General features: G+C 41.1%; 1 protein-coding gene across 2 annotated transcripts; it reads right to left on the reverse strand.

Moving 5' to 3' along the window:
- Positions 1 to 11,678: 11,678 nt before the first annotated feature.
- On the reverse strand, positions 11,679 to 13,786 carry LOC120705563 (homeobox-leucine zipper protein HOX7-like). 2 transcript variants are annotated; one of them, XM_039989981.1, is made up of 4 exons: positions 13,446 to 13,786; positions 13,032 to 13,291; positions 12,370 to 12,446; positions 11,679 to 12,247 (listed from the first exon to the last, which is right to left on the reverse strand). In XM_039989981.1, the coding sequence occupies exons 1-4, from the start codon at positions 13,723 to 13,725 to the stop codon at positions 11,905 to 11,907; spliced, it is 960 nt and encodes a 319-aa protein (XP_039845915.1). In that variant the 5' UTR covers positions 13,726 to 13,786; the 3' UTR covers positions 11,679 to 11,904. The 2 variants fall into 2 exon arrangements, with proteins under 2 accessions (XP_039845915.1, XP_039845908.1); XM_039989974.1 differs by having other exon boundaries at positions 12,370 to 12,449; positions 13,446 to 13,784.
- Between the last annotated feature and the right edge of the window lie 7,760 nt (positions 13,787 to 21,546).

A 21,546-nucleotide genomic window follows, 5' to 3' on the forward strand; every position in this document is an offset into this window, starting at 1 on the left:
AGGATGGGTTGAAGAAGCTTGGCACCACATTGGAGTAGCTGTAATGGAAGTCAACATATGATGTATCAGACAAGGGATTTGGTGAATTACTAAAACTTTTGAAAAAAATGCTTCCTAAAGACAACGAATTGCCTAGCACAATGTACGAAGCGAAACAACTTGTTTGCCCTCTAGGATTGGAGGTGCAGAAGATACATACATGTCTCAATGACTGCATCCTCTACCGAGATGACTATGAGAATTTGGATGCTTGCCACGTATGTAGTGCATTGCATTACAAGATCCGAAAAAATAATCCTGGGGACGTTGAGGGGGAGCGTCCCCGGAAGAGAGTTCCCGCCAAGATCATGTGATACTCACCTATAATACCACGTTTAAAGCGTCTATTTAGAAATAAAGAGAATGCTAAGTTGATGTGATGACACAAAGAGGAACGCAAGCAAGACTCAATGTTGAGACACCCAGCGGATGGGTCACAGTGGAGAAAAATAGATAGAATGTACACTGACTTTGCCTTGGATGCGAGAAACATAAGGTTCAGTTTGAGTACGGATGGCATGAATCCTTTCGGTGAGATGAGCAGTGGGCACAGCACTTGCCCTGTCACTCTATGCATATACAGTCTTCCATCATGGCTATGCATGAAGCGGAAATTCATCATGATGCCTATACTTATTCCGGGCCCAAAGCAGCCCGAAAATGAAATCGATGTGTACTTAAGACCATTGGTCGAGGAACTGTTATTGCTATGGCGTGAAGAAGGTGTGCGGATGTGGGACGAATACAAACAAGAGGACTTCAACCTACAAGCATTGTTGTTCATAACCATCAATGACTGGCCTGCTCTTAGTAACCTGTCGGGACAATCGAACAAGGGACATAGAGCCTGCACACACTGTTTGGAGGATACCGATAGTATATGGTTGACTCACTGCAGAAAGTGTGTATACATGGGTCATCGTCGGTTTCTTCCCGTCAGACATCAGGTACTAAAGAAATGTGTTCGTAATCATGCTCGTCCAGAAGGAAGTATCGCCAGTGCGTACGGAACAGAGGAGGTTATTGACTTTTGTGTTGATTTTATTGATGATCTTAAACCAATTGGGGTCCCTGAATCGTGGTATGAGGGGAGACTAAATGGAAAGGGCACACTAGGGAAGAAATCTCATGTCTGAACAGATGATGACTCGTTCAAGAAAGCTCATTACGCGGTTCTTCAACAATCGTTCTTGGTGGATCCGTATATCGAGGAACATAAGAAGATTCTAACCTCGGAATTCCCAGAAAAGTCTGAGACTTGGATTACACGTCAACACATCGACACTTTCAGCAGCTGGTTGCGGAGACATTTAATGCATAACATGAATATAGGTGAACAACTATTCTTGTTGTCTAGGGAACCGTCTTGGAATATCTTAACGTACCAAGGGTACGAGATAAATGGGAACACATTTTACACAGCAGCCCAAGATAAAAAAAATCACAAATCAAAATAGTGGTGTCCGTATGGACGCCACAGACATCAATGAAAAAAAGGAGACATTTTACGGTTACGTTGAAGAGATATGGGAACTGCATTACGGTCCCAATTTCAAGGTGTCTTTGTTTCGGTGCCAGTTGTAAGGATCACCGGGGTGTCCGACCCTAGAGGGGGAGGGGTGAATAGGGTCGCTAATTCGCTTTCTAGCCTATGGCTCAATCTACTTGCATAAGATAAACCTAACACGTCTTACACATGCTAGTTATGACTAAGGTTTATCTATGCTACTCACTACTTACCCCAAAAGACTTCCAACCTATAGCCAATCCTAATCAAACTAACTAGGAAAGTAAAGGCACGCAAAATAGAGTAAGTGCGGAAATGTAATATAGTAAGTAAAGAGGTAAGTGCAAGAGGGATGCAAACTCCCGAGTAGACACGGTCATGTAACGTGGTTCGTCTCAAACGCCTACGTCCACGGGACACCGAGGCTCTTCCGATCACCGTCTTGCACTAGGCCACCAAGGCGCACCGGCAAGCAAAGGCAAGTGCCCACATGACACCGAGTCTCGTGCACCGCCACCGTCTCTCTCGGTCACCCGGCCGAAATCCACTACGGAGCTTCTCCACCAAGGAGGGGGTCTCCTCTTCCCCCGTACAAAGTGTCGGCACCGCTCCACACCAAGTCGGAGGGTCGTCGACGGGAATGCTTTGCTTGCCTCGGCAAGACTTCTCTTAAGCTAGCTCTCTCAAGAACTAAGCCTATACAAGTGCACACAGCACTCTCTCAAAGCTTCTCACAAGCTAGATATGACACTAAGCACTTCTAGGATGGTTGGTGATGGATCTTTGCTTGGGCAACACTTTCTTCAACTCTTGAGGCTTCCAACCATATATGACAACCGGTCATGGGGGTATATATAGGCAGCACAAGCAAATATAGCCGTTGGAGAAAAGCTGCCTGAAAAGCCCCTAACGCTGGTTAATCCGACGCTCCTCCAATAGCCATCGTCGGTTCAACCAGGGATACTAAACTGCCCGCCTCAAAAACTAGCCGTTAAGTGTACGTGCAATCAACCGATGCTGCGTCGGTTTAACCAGTGAGTGTAGTTGTCCTGTGAACTCTGAAAAACCAACTCTCTAGACAACTGCACCGACGTTGACCAAGATCCAATCGTCGGTTCATCCGGTGTATAGACCTTGCCATAGCTTCTGGATCCATTGCACCGACGTATTCAACTTTCTTCAGTGTCGGTTCAACTGGTGCACTCTGCTAACTGAGTCTTCTCTGAGCCCATTGCACCGGTGAGTGTAATTTGCCTCATGCCGGTTTAACCGGTGAGTGCAAATTACCTCTGTCTTGTTCCTTTCGACCTGATTTCTTTGGGGTTTTGTATCTTTTCATCCCTTGGACCTATAAGCCTAATAATGATCATCTTAACACATATATTAGTCCAAGTGTTGTGTGTGTCATCAATCGCCAAAACATTATATTGAAATATGGCATGAGAGGCCATTTTCGCTACACCAGTGGGTGAAGCTGACTGGAGTAACAAAAGATCAGTACGATATGATAATAGTTTATCTTAACAATCTTGGGTATAGAGACGAGCCATTCATCCTAGCCCAGGATATTTCTCAGGTTTTCTATGTTAAGAACATGTCTAGCAAGCCAAAGAAGGGGATCAACAAGCAAACCGATGAGCCAAAGTGACGCATAGTCCTTTCAGGTAAAAGAAATATCATTGGAGTCGAGTACAGGACAGACTTGTCAGAGGACTATAATAACTTTGTTGACATTCCACCTTTCACAGTCAATGCTGATCCATACATCCTACTAGCCAATGAGGATGCTCCATACTTGCGCCATGATTATAATCAAGGGACATTTGTGAAGGGAAAGTCTGTTACCGTACTAGTATCTACTGATCCTTAATGTATTAGAATCATTATGTAATATTTCATAAACATGTGATGGAGAATTTGAATATTTTAATTATATATGTGATGCATCAATTTCTCTAAACCAATAGTCAATTTCTCTAAACCAATGTATTAAATTATAATGATTATATTGCATCATATCAAATATAAACAGAATATGTATTTGTAGGGTTAGTTCTTATTTATTTATTTTTATTTATATTTGTTTCATGAAACATATAACTACAAACTCTAACTAACACATTAACACTCACAAACTCACTCACAAAATAAACATATTGACTAGCTAATAACATGAAATGGCTAAGTTATATGTAAAACTCACTTTTTTCATGTTAATGTGTTGAAGAAACTCATTTTATTTCGAAAACCAATAGTTTGAAACAATTATTTTATCTAATACATATTTGCATGGTAAAAAAATGAAAATTATAATATGCATAAAGTTATATATATCAAGGATCCAAATAACTTAAATAAAAACAAAAAAAATTTGTGTACATATCAAGTATAAATAAGCCCAACAACTTTATTTGATTACTTTTGAAACCCTAATTTATTTTTTACACAATTAACAGATGCTATCCTATTTTTAAAAGGCAAATAAAAATAGAAATGGAAAAAAAAAGAAATCATTCAAGAACCCAAAAGTTTTGGCGCCATGGGCCCCATTTGTCCCGGGTGGTAGATCCACCCGGGACTAAAAGTGGGCCGCAGGCGCATTTTCGCCGCGACCCGCCAAAAGCCCCCATTGGTCCCGGGTCGTGGCTCTACTCGGGACCAAAGACCCTTTGGTCCCGGGTCGTGGCTCCACCCGGGACCAAGGGGAGGGGGGCTTTGGTCCCGGTTCCAGCCACGACCCGGGATCAAACTACAGATGCTGCTGATGACCAGAAAGCAAATGTATATATCTGAACATCGATCCTTCTGTTCTAAGTCATACTTACAATGAGTAATAACCATAAATATATATTTATTTATTTTTGAAACCATCTGGATCATCAAGTCAGCAGGCCAAAAAAATAAAGTGAGGCCCGACCAAGAAATTGGAAGGGTGATTTATTATAACAGAAGTGGCTCAAGATGGCGAACCGATCGCTCCAGAAGCAGCCGCAAAGAAATACGTTAGGCAACGTGGATGTCTTGTCCGAGCCACATCCCTATAAGATTAGGTTATGGAAAGCTAACAATCCGAGTGAGCAAAGGGCTGCGGTGCCTGAAAGAGAAAAGGAATGGCTCTGGCGGGAGCTGAAGAACTTCATGGTTCCGGCTGAATCAGAAGAAGCAGCTAAGCACTGGACCCTGAGCAAGATGGCCGAACAACTTCAGACATTTAAGAAGAATCTGACGAAGAATTATATCAAGAAAGGAAAAAACGCCTAAGTTTACTGGAGAGCTTGCAAAGCAAAAGGACCACTGGAATGCCTTTGTGGCATATATGTCTTAAGAGCTTGGGATTCAGGAAAATGCCTCCAAGAAAGTATATCATCACACTCTAGGGCAAGGTGGGTACAAGCTGGCAAGACCAAAATGAGACAAGATGGAGCAGGATTTGATTGACAAAGATAACACACCTGCGACCATCACCTTGCCTGAACGTTCAAAGAACTGGTACTATGCTCATGGTGGAACATTGAACCCAGAGACGGGTGAGTGCATCTTTGGCCAGAAAATTCAGCAAGTGGCCCGGAGACTATAGGAGGCCATACAAAGCAGTTGCCCAAGGGACATTCTAGTCCGATAGAGAAAAGGATGAGCTGACTTACGCCCTTTAGAACCCAGAACATCCGGGGCGTACAAGGGGCAAGGGAGTGGTTCCGTGGAAATATGGTTTCAGAGATTACATCGATACATATAGAAGCCGGAATAGAAGGAAGAACGAGGAGCGATTGCACTTGCGAAGGCTAGAGGAACAGCTCCTCTCACAAGATGAAAGAATGGCAGATGAGGTTAGACGCCAGGTGGCCTTAGCAATGAGCCAGCAACAGCAACAACAAGCAGCGCCTGCAGAGACTAATGTCGACGTGGCCGACCTATCTCAACGTAAAAGCAGCTGCATCTCCATGGGCCTCCCTGCTGATACGGGAATCACCGCTATTGATACGACGGCCGAGCAGCACTATCCAGTGGATGAGATCACCCAGCGGACACCTTGTGTGCTTCAAACTTGCACTAAGAACTTAAGGTTCACGGTAGCGTACGGTTCCGCCATGCCAAGCACACCAGGCGAGTTGTACCATGGGTAGGAGATCCCAGCTAGATATGCTAAAGTTGGGGTCGAGGAGGTGTGCAATGATTGGAAGAATCTCGAGCTCGATATTCCTGGAGGTGACGGGGAGACAACACTAGCAGATGTCGTTTATGGTTACATCCTATGGGACAAGCGGTACATCATCCTCAAGCCTATCGATTAGGGATCAAGGCCGGCATCGCCGCAACCCGCTCATCGTTCACCTCCTCCGCCTCCATCTCCGGGACCTGCCCCAGAACACTCTCATGCATGTTCATCTCCTAGGCAGCCGTCGACTACTCTTGTCGAGCCGCCATCTCCTGGCTCACCTCCTCCGCCACCGCCAAAGAAGCGAAAAAATATGGAGCCAGAGAATCAGGATAAACCACTGGACCCTTCAAAATTAAAATTTTTTATTAGAATGAAGGAATCAAATAGGAGAAAGTTCATTGACAAACCGCTTTCGGACTACAATCGCTCAATTAAGAAATCATACGACAAGAGAAAATTAGGGTCGTCATCGTCCGGTGTTCCACAGCTCGGGGCCTAACAGAAACAGTCAATAGAACTGCTAGTTGTTCTAAACCAGGAACAACAAGGCTTTCTGGGGTTCTTGCAATCATCAAAGCTCACTACTGATCAGATAAAAGGGGCTTCGAATCAAGATCCGGATCCCCTGAAAGACTATCTGATAGCTCCAGTGGTGAGATGGCCATATAAGGAGGGCACCAGCCTTGTCCCCCCAGAGATTGTGCCGTTGCTTCCAACACAAATGCGAAGGCTACATGACTTGTACATGAAGGCGATGAGAGATTGCAACTTCATGCAGGGCGCAAAGATTGGAGATGAAGATTTCTTTTGTGGAGAGGCCATCATATGGATTGATTGGGAAGAAGTGTACCAACTATACCATCAGGACTCCCTCGACATCTCTATCGTCACTTTTTGGCTTCTGTAAGTGTGTTCTTTAAATCTTGTTCATTACCATATATAACTAAGGATGGATATTCCTTACTTCATTTTGTATCCCGTAGGATGAAGATTCAAACATGCCGAAAAAAAGGGTATTATCACATCGGCTTCGTGGACCCATCGGTTGTGAATTGCAAGACTATCCAAAGCAATCCTACAGAAGCATTCAAAAACTTGTACAAGTACTTAAGCATTCAACATTACAAGGCTTTCATTCTATTTTCGTACAACTTTGCGTAAGTCTTTTCTGCCATGTAGCTATTTTAGTTCTGTATAACTGAATTTTATTAACTGTACATGAAATCTTGCAGAGATCATTGGATACTAGTTATCATATATCCTAACAAGAGCTTAGCAGTTGTTATGGACTCATTGCGGAGAGATCCAAACCAATACAAAGACATGAGCAATATGTTGAACAAGTAATTAATTCTTGTCATACCACCTCAATCACCATTGCTTTTGAAATCAACGACAACTATCTTTATTCGTCTGGGTTCATGTTCAGGGTTTGGAAGAAATTCGTTCGAAAGCATAGTGGCAATTTCAGCGCCGAACTAAAATGGAAGAAAAACTTTCCGGTACGGATGGGATTCTACTTTATTTGCATGTTCCATATCCTTTAATATATATGTATACATTGATAGCTAATTACTTTATTTTATGCGCATACTATGTCATAGAGAATATCCATGGCCTAATAGGTCCTCAAAAGACCGAGAGCGCATGGGAGAAGGAAGTAAAAAACTTTATCATAGTTGCATGCAACTCATTTTGTAAATTGTTCTAATCAATATTTTCATTTTTTTCACAGCTTGATGCAATGCATGATACACTCATACCAGAGGAAAGGATCCTGGATATTCAAGAAGCCATGAGCGGATTTATTGTTCACAAGGTCCTGGACCCGGCAGGAGAATTCTACTATGATGGCGTGTCAAACATAGATAATAGGAGTAAATATGACAAAATTAAGTAAAACTTTTGTTGCACTTTGTATGTAATTGACTTTTGTGTTGCACTTTGTATGTAATTAAGTATATACGTATGTATCTGAGCATATCTACATATGTGTATGTAAATATATATATATATATATATATATATATATATATATATATATATATATATATATATATATATATATATATATATATATATATATATGTGAACTCCTACTAATATATATATATATGTAATATAAGTTCTTAATATTTATTGTATATATAGGGATTCACATTGTATATGTGAATTCCTATATATATGATAAAAATTAAGGACTAATATTATATAAATAAATATATATTTATATTTATATTAGTGCAGTTCATACTCCACTTAAATTCCAATATAAAATTGAATCTGAAATGGAATAAAAATAACCCAAAAGAAACAGGAAAAAAAGAGGCCCTTTGGTCCCGGTTGGTAACACCAACCGGGACCAAAGGGGTGCCTGCCATGTCGGCGCTGGCAGACCCTTTGGTCCTCTTTTGTCCTGGTTGCCTGACCCAGGACAAAAGGGTCGTCTTGGCGGTCCCGGTTGGGAAACCGGAACAAAAGGGGTTTTCCAACCGGGACAACATGCATGTTCTGTAGTAGTGTTTGCGGATGAGGTGGGATGGCCTGCACTTATCTCAATGACAACAGAGGCATTCCTAACAGCAGAATCTTTAGCTTTAGATTTGGGGATGCAAATACCCATGGGGACAGCGTTTGCGGGAGCCGGAAAGGTACGCTGCGGCCCTGCGGAAGAACAAGGGCAAACAAGTCTTTTGGTATTGGGTGTTAGGCATGAGCTGACGGTGTGGAGGTCCAACGGAGGACGTAACTGAAGTTAAGTCCGATAGTTAGAGGACCAAATTGGCCGATGCAAAAGTTCAAAGATTAACTTGACCTTTTGCCAAGAGTTAAGGAACCATTTTGCATATTTTATCTTGTTAAAAAGTGACTCGGTAGCATCTTAGACCCTAGGGTCGACTACTCCTGGTGGAAACAAATTTTCTAGAATCTAACCGAATTATACTTTCAGTGGTAGATGAAGTTTTCATCGACAGCGAGATGTCTATGGTGATTTTGTCAATCTTGAAGATTTGTCGGCTCGATCTTTAAAAATGCTCATAGATGTTGGGTTTGCGTACGTGCATTTATAGGGATGAGTACGTGTTGTGAATGTTTGAATGATATTGTGTAATAAAAAAATAGTACTCTCTCCATTCACAGATGATAGTTTTATTTGAAAATATGAAATTTTCAAGAATAGTCTTATTTGAGCGCATCATCTATTGCCTCCCAGGCCCAACACCCATTAACTGCGTAGAAGTAAATTCATGCATCGGAAAACTGGCATAATGTTTTCACTTCGCATGCCTGTGGATAAAAACTCACTGCACGCAGGAGAGACATTAAAAAGAGTTTGTTTCCACGATATTTAAGCATTAAATATCACTTCTTTTCACTAGGTAAATACTAAATAATGATAGGATAAGTAGGATTGATAAGGGCAATTCCAACCCATGGTGTCCATAGTTGATGTCTATGATGACATCTCATTTAAGAACTACACTCTACAACACAAAGCTTCTTAGTGTGGATTCTAATAAATTTACTCTCTCCTCTCCCCCCTATGTATCATATTTATTTTCCATCTATTATGAATTATGAAGACAATACTTTCTCTAAATGCAAAGTTAGCAGTGTCTAGTGTATTGGATTTCGTGTTGAAACTGAGTCTTGCATGAGACACGGTTTCTTTTTCTCTCTTTTCTCTCTCATTTACTATAGTGCCACGTAAGCTAAAAATTATAGGCAAAATAGACATTTGGTCTCTTAACTTTGATATAAGGGTCAAGTTCGTCCCTCAATTTTCAGATAGGGCAATATAGTCCCTCAACTTTTGTTTTTTGGTCAAATTCATCCTTGTGCTATATTATACTCCATAATAACATAAGATCTATGCAAAAAGTCCTCTTTACCCTTGTCTCCTCCCTTCTAAATTACTGAACAATTTATTATTACTAAAAAGATATTTAGCCAATGCAAGCAAATTAGTGTAGTGGCATGAGCATCAGCACATTTAGGAGCTGAACATCACAAAGTGTTAAATTTGTAACATAGAATTTTATTTATCCATACATTGTATTGTATTACGGGCGCACGAAGAGTGGAAATTAAGGAGGGAAAGAAGAAGGCAGGGGTAAAAAAAATTTGCATTTATATAATGTTATTATAGAGTATAATATCAGCATAAGGACGGTATGACCCTAAAACGAAAGTTGAGGGACTATTTTGGCCAATTTAAATGTTGAGGGACAAATTTAACCCTTACAATAAAGTTGAGAGACCAAATTAGCTATTTTCAATTATTTTCCAAAATTATATATGATAATGTATTAATACTATAGACATCATCCTAAAAAATGGTTAGAAATACTCTAAACAACGTTTTTTTATCTTGATCATTCCATCCGCCGGAAGAGTAGAACGTAACCCGGCCGGACGGTCGCGATCAATCAATCAGAGCTCCAATTAATCATGGACTCGTGATTGGCTGGGCTCGCATGCACACCTCGACGATCGCCTTGCGGCTGCGAGGATGCGCACGTGTCGCCGTCCTCGTCGACGTGTGCGCGACAATCAAGCGGTGACGGCGAATATAATGCTACTCTGGCGGGTCGCCTGTCAACACGTGGAGACCGGCCCTTGTCAAACCTCCTTGTCCGGCTCGCTGGCAACAACACCCTTGTCCCTTTCTACGTACTACGCGTTCTATAAAAATTGTGATTCTTCGTTTAAAAAAATTCATAAAAATGCAATTCTGGAGGCTGGATTTCATCTACATGCCTTAAGTGGTTAGATTTGATTTGCATGCAAAAATAACCAGATCTAGCAAACAAATGAGGATATGAAAGTCTTTTCACGCCACCAATAATCTGTCTAAAAAAAATTGAAATTGTACTATTTATGGGACGTATGGAGTATGTGATTACTTATCTTTGAAACTTAAAAGTAGAATTATCAAGACGCATGCACGTATCTACGGCGATTATTAATTGCTGATCATCCATCATATATATGCTCTGCATGGTTGTTCAAACTTCAGTTCGTTCAGAGGTGTGCAGGTCTGGCAAGAAATTGGACCAACGAACAGGCATAATGCACCACAAAGTCTGCTATATATGCGTACATTTGACAGTTGCTTTTAGTTTTGTAACAATAAACTCCTATGAATAGTTAAGTAAAGCTAGCATAATGCATGTTGTAGTATATATAAAGATAGGTGCCATTCTTAGGTGACAAATGCCAATAGCCCATGTGTGTATAATAGTATTGGTTAACGTCTTCTACCTGCTGATTAAAGTCGGCGCCACATATTTTGGTCACATTATTACCCATCATCAGCCAGCTTGTAAAGCGGAGGCAATTTCTTCGTTACACCAAGCAGTGTCATGAGAAAACTTCACGTTACGAACGCGGCGTGTTTTTATATTCTATCTCGTCACTGGAGCGATCTTTAATTTCTTTCATCGATCCCTTCATTTCTTCGCCGACTCAATAGCTGCAAATGATCTTTCGAGACACTGGCATGCATGATGGCACACTCTTGATTAATTAGTTCAACAACTCCGGTAATTAACACTCGACAGCAGCTTCTTCCGACCGGGTACAATAATCACGTACGCAAAACAACAAGCAGATGCTTCAGTGTACCACACGTAGCAACACATCCACCCCCAGCTCAATGATTCCGGTTGGCAGAGCCGGGTCGGCGTCGCCCATTTACGTTTCTTGCCCCAGCAAGAATGCTCATCATCATGGTCAGTGTCAGTGTGTCACAGCATCACACCTCATGATCGACTCTTCAACAAAAAAAAAAAAAGAAGATAGCACACGCCACCGGCACACAAATGGCAAACCCAGCTTTACATTTCGGGACGATATATACATTTTTTTTTTCTTCCACAAGCCATATCATATTGTACAACGACAGGATCCGTCCGCAGAGTCAATCACGCAACCGCGGAACGAAGATACAAATATCTGCTGGTCGAGATGGGACACACACGATATCCTTTGCATCATCTAAACATCAATTTGTCGGGTCTACTATTCAACTACACACATTATACAAAGTTTACCTTTTCTTCTATGGACAATAACAATGCATGCATCGATCCCTAATGGTATTTTGACCTTTGGTTGAACAGAAGTACCTACATGCCTACATATTTACAGTATGCAATCTACAGTTATGCACATGAGCTTTATTTCAGACTGCGCCTCAAGAGGTCGCTGACGGCTGGCGGCGGAGCACCGGGTGGATGGTGAAGGGTCCGAAGTGAGGCCTGGCGAACAAGGTGGACACCGGCGACGGCGGTGGCACCGCCAGTGATGTTGCAGTGATAGAGGAATGGTGAGCCGCGATGACCTTGTCATCGCAGGAGGGGCACACGCAGGCAGTGCTAAACCCTGCAGCAGGTAGATGGCCGTAGAACGGGTACGGGGCAGTCCGCAGGGCACGCAGCTCCGCCACCTCCCTATGGAGCCTCCGGTTCTCCTGCGCTAGCGCCTCGCAGCAACGCTTCAGATACTCGCAGTCCACCTCTGTTTGCTTTAGCTTTGTCCTGCGATGTAACAAAGAAAAAAGATGAGAGTCTAGGGCATTCGGAACTGTCACACACTAGCTTAATTAACTTTAAGCATGAATATTGAAGTGGCCGTCCAAAAAGGTGTGCCATTATATTACCTAGCTCTTCTGTTCTGAAACCAGACCTCCACTTGGCGTGGCCGAAGTTTCAGCTGCTTCGCTAGATCGCTCTTCTGCTTCTGTGCCAAACAATGGTAAATAAATATTTGATCAAAACTCAACCTTAAATCCGCAAAACCAGGCAACCCACTACCCGCTCGAACAGTTTCATGCATAACTGTGTGCCTGCATGCCCTTAACTCTTACAGAACTTCCCATCAAGGACAATACATGAACTGAATTTTCCATGGGTAACATCACTCTGTAAGTTGAGCTTTGGGAGGGGGGGGGGGGGGAGATTATGGTTTCTCAGTGACCATAAGACATTCATACAAAATAATCCGCAGTTGTTGAGCTGTAACATAAACAGCTATTAATCTTTCTATTATACAAAAAAAAACAGGAAATCATTGGGTTATAGTCTACAATCACTTTCTGATTATGTTGCATCACCACAAAACATTTTTAGTTTATAGCTTTGGATTATTCATCATCACTTACAACTTTTTAGAGAACAGGAACCCACACGTGGTACACTTCAAGAAATCTTAGCATGTCAAGGATATCTCCAAAACTGTTGAGGTACCATGTGGGATAGGACATGCAAGTGCTGTTCCACAGATACAGCAAATATAGTAAGCACAACAGGATAGGACACATACTGGGGTCAGTGTGCTGTGCTCCTTGAAGCTATCCTCTAGGAGCGCAGACTGTTCCTTGGACAGCCTTAGCTTCTTCCTCACTCCCCTGCCGACCCCACTATTCTCCTCATCCTCTGCAGCTTCCTGATCAGCTGCCTGCCGAACAGAAACCTCCCTAGGCAAGGACGATGTCGACAATGATCTTCCTTGTGCTGACTCTCCATCCACAACAACAGTGTTCACCTCAAATCCTCGTCTGCACTCCTCTGAATTCGCACTCCCTATAAAAAGAGGACTCATCAACATCCAAAGAACTTGCATGCTCTGAAGCTCTTATGTACGAGACCACAACCTATTTTATACAGGTGCCTACCTACTTGGAAGGTAGAACCAATCAAACTAACATCTAGTTTGCACATATAATCTGTTGTGTACCTGTTTCTGCTGAGGCAGGAAGCAGCGGGCAGCCGAGGCTTAGCTCGACAGGTGATTCGCTTCGAAAACATGCTTCACCATCATCTTCCTGATCCTGCGCATCTTCTCCTGGTTGCTTGGGTGTCTTCTGATTGTCTTGTTCAGTTCTTTTGGCTGTTCCTACGCCTAGCTCCAGCACAAGCTCATGGTCTTCTTTACCTGCGTATGTAGGTGTCAGCATAGGTGTGGAAGTGCACTTAGCCAGAGCTGGAGAGTCCCCTAGACTAAGCTCAAGCTCCATGGCAAAAGTAGGACGGACATGAATAAATGAGCTAGGAAGCAACTAGCAAGCACTATATATATATATATATATATATATATATATATATATATATATATATATATATAAGGGTTGACCAACATAACAGCATAACAGTACCAAGTATGTTAAGAATAAGATAATAGATTGGATTACTAAAATGCTTCATATGGAGCAGTCAGGCTAATCATTGTTGTGACTAAAGATTTATGTACCATTACCTTTCCGTTTGTTTAAGGTTCTTATTACGAAGAATCTGCAAGGCTAAAGAGGATTTCCCAAGTGTACTTTCTATATGCGAGTTACTCCACACAAATTCTCACTGGACACAACCTAATTGAGTGTGTAAGAGATATTAAAGATATTCCATGTGGCTCTCAAGTTTGCTTCTTACTATTTGCATCTCTTACAGATATTGGTTATTTTCTTTTTATTGTTTTACTACATTAGGCGACCAGAAAATCTGTGTTCTTTCCTTAGGTATATAATTCATCTAAATCATTCTTAACATTTCTAATTAGCTGCAAAGAACCATATCAACGGATTGCGCAAAAGGAAATTAGACCCAAAAAAAGGGGGCGTGGAGGAGAACAATTCTTTGGCAACTCTTCCTTGGAAAGAAAAGGCATGGTTGAAAGTTCAATATGCTTCTGTGGTCTAGGCTTTCAATCTAAATTGTAGAAACAATCGTGCAAAGTGTTATTATTCTGAAGATGCACTTTTGAAATATTTCTTAAAACGTTATCTCATCCTTAACTATGAGAAGACTGCCATAGAACAATATATTAGAATAAAAATAGCAGAATAACTTATAATAGAAAAGCAAGGGAGGAATGTCTATTGAATTAATCACATGTCAGCAATGAGATTGTGATGAACGTGGCGGATATACCGATACCACCAAAATCTGAACTGCAATAATCTGTAAGCAGAACTGATCGACTCTAGATAATTTAAAATAAAGTTGCCAATGAGGCGTGATGTGAAGCTGGAGCCTAATGTATGGACTTGAAGCCCTTGCGCTGTGTAGAAATTACGACCTCTATCACAATGTTTGCCCGGTCCATATACCTAGAACTTTAGGGGGCTCAAAAGCTAGGGTTTTTTTATGAAATCAGTCCGTTCTTGATCTTTTTGGATAGATGGACTATTTATCTATCAATGTTACAACTTGCAAATTTGACATAATTCAATTTAATCTTAATCAAATAATATGCCACCTAGGTAAGCAGACCAGACAAACAATGCGAAACAGATGGAGTATAATTTTTGTTAGTTCAACATTTCATAATTAATCTAAAGGGCTCTGCTTAGATGACTTGGACTCTCTGGAAGGATCCAATAAAATTGATATGGAACATGTGCATGCTAATTGCTATATGATAACAGGACTAGGAAGCACAACTTCAACATAGAAGTTAGATCTCCGGCGAATGACACTAAGCTAGCAGGCATTTCTGCACTTCATATAAGTGATAAACCTCACTGACACTAAAAACATGCATGAATGCACCACGATTACTGTAAAACTGAATTTATCAGTATCGACTTGGCTCAACCAAAGATCCTGCAATTCAGGCAATGTATATTGCAGCAGCTTTGACTATTACTACATCAGTTCTTCAGTACATATGCTCTGATGTGATCCAATCATGGCAAATTCAAGTTCCTATTTGGATATTAGAGTTAAGGATTGTGCCCGTTGTAACTGGAAAAGGAAAAAATGAGCAAAGACTTCCTCTGGCAGGTTGCATGCCCAAATAAACCTATACATTGCTTTCAGTAAAATTTCAGCAACTTTGTTTGACAATAGAACCAGTAGTATGCGTACAATATTGTTTGACCATATATTTTACATATATAATACAACAAATGGTTGATTGGCAAGGTCCAGCATATAAATTAAAAGGACCAATTGTCTCTTGACAACCTACAGGTCTGAAATTAATAGGACAGAAAAGTTGGAGGATTAAGGTCCACTGTTTTATTCTCACCAATATAACAGGTAAAATAAACAAGATGATTTGTTCAGGGGCACAGTTAAACTCAACATAAACTCATAAGAAAGGATGTCCAGACAAAATTTATTTAATTCTTCTCTCCGAAAACTTCAATATAATTCAGAAATAATAAGACTTCAAAAGCTCTTAAGGCTTTTACCTTATTCTGAGTATTTTCTTGAAATAAAATCTATGACCTTTGGCTTCATAATCAAAAGCTCCTTTTCAAGTAGTTGTGGAAGGAAGTATCAACATATTCAACATCGCTGGAATATTACCTTTATTTTAAAAAAGATAAGCACTCCTTATTTAATGAATTTGTTGACATTTATGATTAAACATAGCAACCAATAAAGTATTGAAGTTCTGATGGTCTGTAACATTATTTAGGAAATTCTTGCATTGAATTAGTTTTAAGAAGAAATAAGTTAATGTAAACAGAGCAACAACAAAAAAACAACTACAAACAATTGTACCGCATGCTGTCATGACACATCATTGTGTGCTAGAAACCTTCAGCATTCATACAATGAAACCGATAAATCATGCATAAAAGGGATACTTTTGAGTGCTTATACATTTCTTAGAGTTTACTTTTTGTTCAACCAATTATTACAAGAAACTTGTTTACTAAGTTACGTTCTCTCATTTTTCTATTCAAGCAATAGCTATCTTTTTCCTATTTTTTAAGGGTCACATTCTGAAGGCTGGGTCTCGAGAAGCTGAAGACTTGATGAACGGGCTAGAAACTAGCTCGAGGTTTTCAACATGTATTCTTTACCAATACATGCCATACCATTTTGAGGAAAGCCCATTCCTCACTACTCACAAGGGTGAAAGGCAAGAGAATGATGGGAACATGTTAAAACCATGCACCATGCGAAGAATACAGTGCAACTCTGCAAAGAAAGATGATGCTTGACTATACATTTAGAGCAATGCTTGTTGCTAGCAGGGAAGCTTATTCTGTGTGTCACACTCAGGCACTGTGATGCAGCACAAAGATTCCACAAAAACCGTAAAGAGCCATGATTGTTGGACTTGATTCAGCCATATGTCATATTCGCTATTGCCTTTCATGCTGGGGTAAAGAGGCAGAAAATTATATTTCCTAGTAATTTCTTCCATTCAGCATTAGCAAAGGAGCAAAACATGCAGCAACTCATGTGATCACATATCAGCCTGTGACCTGATAGATTTCCATTATCTTGATCTTGCCGGCCACATAAACCAGACAAGGGAGATAAAGTGCGCAGAAAGTCCATGTGAACCGAAGGACAAAGGAATGCCTGAATTTTTAGTGGTAAGCCATCTATGTGTAAGCGGGTAGGGATGCATATGTAACTAGCCTTAGACAAGAATGTGGCCAAAGTTGTAAGTGTATTTCTTCATTAATGATATGATATGCAACTCTCCTGCATATTGGAGAAAAAAAATGTAAGCACAGTAGATTAAGAGTTCTAAACTTTGAAATTAGTGGCACCTACCTTTCTCATAAAACTCAAGGATGCATATCCTTCAACTGACAGAAACTCAAATTTCCTGTTGAGGACTCAGTCTGCTAACATCAACCACTGAGTTTACTATCCAATATTGTGCTGTTCAAACAAAAGTATCAAAGCAAATTTTCTGGCCTTCTTTTCTGTCACCCCCCCCCCCCTCTTTTTTTTTTGGTTGGTACTTTGTACTTTTATTCTCTTCACTCTATTAATGGAATAAAGCATAGCCCATGCCCTTATTATTTCGAAATCGTTTTGTGGCTTGCTCTAGAAAAAGAAGTTTTTTGCAACATTCAATATTTTACCTTGCTAAGACAGAAGATATGCACATAAATCAAATTCCTTTTTTGCCATTTCATAAGCTTTGTTTTCTTCTGTTAGGTTTATTCAGGCATGCAACTGGAAAAGGTATATCCTGTTATTTAGAAAGTGCAAGTTAGTATGCATAGGATGCTTTTGCACAAGGACATTCAATCAATCAATGGAAAAAAGATGGTTCAAGGATCCACATACCTCAGGCCTGTTGGAAGCTTACTTGCATTGCCTAACTTCTTCAAAATCAATCCAAGTCAATAAAGGACTAGTGGCAGCATCACTGATTAAGAAGTAATATTTACCAATGAATCTCTATTGAAGGGGGGCTGCATATGTAATAAGAAGCAACTACTGCAGCTGAAGGTCATTACTATAAAGTACAGACTCATAAATTGCCTTGATATAAGTTGCGATGCTAAAGTACAGAAACAGTATAAACATATTTTTCATAACAATCAGTATAATCAATAATGTATATTGTTCCAGCATATAAATAGCTAAATGCCATACAGATCGAACCGAATCAAGGAAAAGTAAATAAAATTCCTCTGAACTTTAATATGCAAAATAAAAAAATCAAGAAATTCTAGCACTACTCTTTATGCTGTGTAAAACCTTGACTTTGCAAATTTCAATAGCTAGGTAATGTACATTTTGCTATTGAAAACTCCAATCATATTTTGAAGGTAGAAGAAAGGATCTGTTAGCTGACAAAAAAATGATTATAATAGTATTACTTACATTTTGAGCTATATAATCACTATTTTTAATAACAAAAACCAGTAAAGCTACACATATAGAACGTGTGATGTCAATGAATGGGAAATGAATATATGCATTTCTGTATAGCACTGGATGCCCTATAAGATATGATGATTGAAACATTCCATACAGATCTATTGTTCACTCAAACAATTATTGTATTGAAATTAAGAAGCACATGACATGAGCTGCTAGCGTAACTTGCGTGTTTGTTACAGGAATTGAAGTGGTGTTCCCCCTGTCAATTATTATCTGTGTATAATAATTCTAAAAGCTGATTGCAATGGCTTAGGTCAGAATGCTACCATCGCAACTAACAAAATTGATGTGCAATACCAACTGAAAATGTAACATGGTTGCTTGAATAGTAAATTGCTACATGACTTGCCAGTGATCATTTATTTACTAATAAAACTAAAAAGAAAAGGAATAGTGCTTGCCAACTGACTCAGAAAATCAAGCACATAGGGACAGGTTGTTCTGGAAACTTTACATTTTCTATTCATGATCTATGGCTAACCATTTTCAAATATTGATATTCTAGAGGAGTGACTAAGATCTTGATCTTCAGGAGACCCTATAATTCTTGATTTTGGGCTGCTAAGATTCGCCCTGCAAGTGGGCTGAGAACCAAGCTGCATCCACACCAATCCATTCTCACGAGGGAAATAAATATTACCCACTCCACTCCAAAGTCCAAACCTCCACTGCCATACACCAACCCAGCCCAGACATTTCAACGATTATGTGATAAACTATTAGCCAAACTATCGTTATGAGCCAATAAGAACCTGTTTGCCAAACATTTGTGTCTACACATAGTAATACGAGCTAGCTGGTAACCGGAACAAATTCAGGCCACTGCATGCTGCTATAAGCAGACAGGCTGCTATTTAATGTCATTATAGAAAATATAAAATGATAAATATTGCAACAAATTCAGTTACAAACATAGACCAAATTATAAATCTTAATAGGCAGATTAATATACTTTAATGCTAATTTGCTGAAGCTATGTAGCGGAAACAGTGAAATACTAAAATGAGTATGCAGCTTGCAGTCCTTGTGTGAGCCTTGACAGAAAAAAGAAAAGTGTAACAAGCAAAGACAGGTAAAACAGGATCTAGTCTAGAAATCAAGAACAGAAAGGAAAAAATTGCATATCCCTGCGCGCCTCGTGTGCGAGCCTCTTGCCACTCTACTGCTACAAGGCAGCATACATATAAGTTCAATATAAGGCTGAGAAAAACGTAGAAGGCACCGCAAACTAACCATTAACTGCAATGCGAGCACCCGGCCGTGGCCAGTTCCGACCCTCCGGAAGGCGAGCACGACCGTGCCGTGGCTAGGAAGAGCCGCCAGAGGCAGCCTCCTGTAGCCGCGGCGAGCACGGCCAGGTGGACAGGTGGCGGTGGCAGGAGGCGGAGGTGAGGGTTTGCCGGATGGAGAATCAGAGTCATCGTCTCTCTCGAGTCTTATGTGCAGTTACCCGGGATGGGCTTGACTGCTCGCTACAGATGGCCCATTGAGACAAAACCACGATACAACCCATGGATACTACCCCGCTAGAAATGGTGTCATGTTCATCCATGGTTTATGAGTCGTAGCCTAGGCGTCCATGCATAGGTTTTAGTTACGTCACAACACCAAGGCGTCCAGGCGCATGCTTACCCCCAATGCCACAGGACGATGCGACAACTCAAAAACCTTGTGTTCATCCATTATAATGAGCACCCATTACAAGCATTTCAACTACCTGAACATGGACATAGATAGCTACTTATAGTAAGGGAATCCCCAAAAGTCCGGAAGGTTTGACATTTCAAAAAATTACAATATAAACAAATGCCTGAACATTTTACACCTAGGGGGCATTTGGATAAAGGTAGTCACTGTAAAATTTTTAAGCCAAATTGGCCCCTAGAAGTAACAGAAATTCAGCAGGGAAAAGCGCAACAGTGCAATGAAGTCATGAGACATAGTCCAAGAACTCAAAAAGTAGACCTTATGATGTTGGAAAGCATAGGTCTAATGACAGTTCAGAAATTTTTGGATCTAACTTCCAATGGCATGCAAATTTTCAACTATTTAGATCACCAGATGGAAAATAATTGAAATTGTATTTGTTTGCCGTGCGAGATCAAATTTGTTAACTGCAGTAAAATCTGCTTTTATATGAAGCAAGAGTACGTGCACAATAAGAACATCACTGAGATTCTTATTCCAATGAGTCACAATGACAGCATAAGTCATCATTATCACTTTAATATAGTGTGACAGTGAGCCATATAGTTTTCTTTCCACACAAACAGAGGGTTCCCATCCATGACTCTAATTTATTACAAACAGAACCATACAAATATGTAGAATTACATCACACTGATGTCTCTTGTACAGATATTTTATCATGCGTAATTGCCGTAACACAGTCACCAAGCGGGTGGTGTTGATCCCATGATCCGTAATTCCATATACAGAAACTCACTACACTGAACACAGAAAACGAAATTGGACAAACTGGGGTGGGGCGGGTCGTACATAGCAAGTTAATATGCTGAACAAACAAAGCGAAACTGCAAACGCTCATGGCCTAAACGCTTGTGACTAATGAAGGACAAGGATACACACATCGCCCTGGCGAGATTTTCCGCTAATGTTCTACTTCGATCCCTGGACTAGCACACACGAGGTAGCCGTAGCAGAGCCGCACCGTTGGGGGCGGCTGGCGGAAGCCAATCGCACGACCTTGCCTACCAGAACCGCTAAATCAAACCAAGCAAGGACGCCGTAGCACTTCCCCCCCTCGGCCACTCCGAACCCACATTGCAGCCCACGCGGGCGAGCAGGTTGGGGAAGCGGCGCACGGTCATTGCAGGCCGAAGCAACGGTCGAGCGAGAAAAAAATCTATCGAGGAGAGGAGCAGAAGCGTACCGGCCGCAAGGAGGACGAGAGGCGCCGCTGGATCCGAAGGGCCGCTCGGGGGAGTGGACGGGGAAGCGGGTGGCCGGTGGGGAGGCGCCGAGGCCGGGTTGGACTGGTCGGCGGCGGGCGCAGCGCACCACCGACCCGGCCGCCTCGGTGGACGCGCCGGTGAAGACGAATGTGTTTTTGTTGGGCGGAGGAAAGAGCGCATGATGGGCCGGGCAAGCCGTCCTCGTAGGCCCAGCAAGAAGGGGTATCAATTTGTAAGATATTTAAAGTATTAAAAGAGAAAACTGGCATAGCG

The sequence above is a fragment of the Panicum virgatum genome, chromosome 1K, assembly GCF_016808335.1.
Source record: "Panicum virgatum strain AP13 chromosome 1K, P.virgatum_v5, whole genome shotgun sequence".
NCBI classification, from domain to species: domain Eukaryota; kingdom Viridiplantae; phylum Streptophyta; class Magnoliopsida; order Poales; family Poaceae; genus Panicum; species Panicum virgatum.

What these genes read in the sequence shown, in the direction of transcription:
- LOC120705563 (XM_039989974.1), bottom strand. Translation starts at nt 13,725, where the DNA reads ATGGAGCTTGAGCTTAGTCTAGGGGACTCTCCAGCTCTGGCTAAGTGC. An exon ending in TCCTGCCTCAGCAGAAACAG is followed by an intron (nt 13,292 to 13,445) that starts GTACACAACAGA and finishes CTCTTTTTATAG; the next exon opens with GGAGTGCGAATTCAGAGGAG. An exon ending in AGCACAGCACACTGACCCCA is followed by an intron (nt 12,450 to 13,031) that starts GTATGTGTCCTA and finishes TGTTTGGCACAG; the next exon opens with AAGCAGAAGAGCGATCTAGC.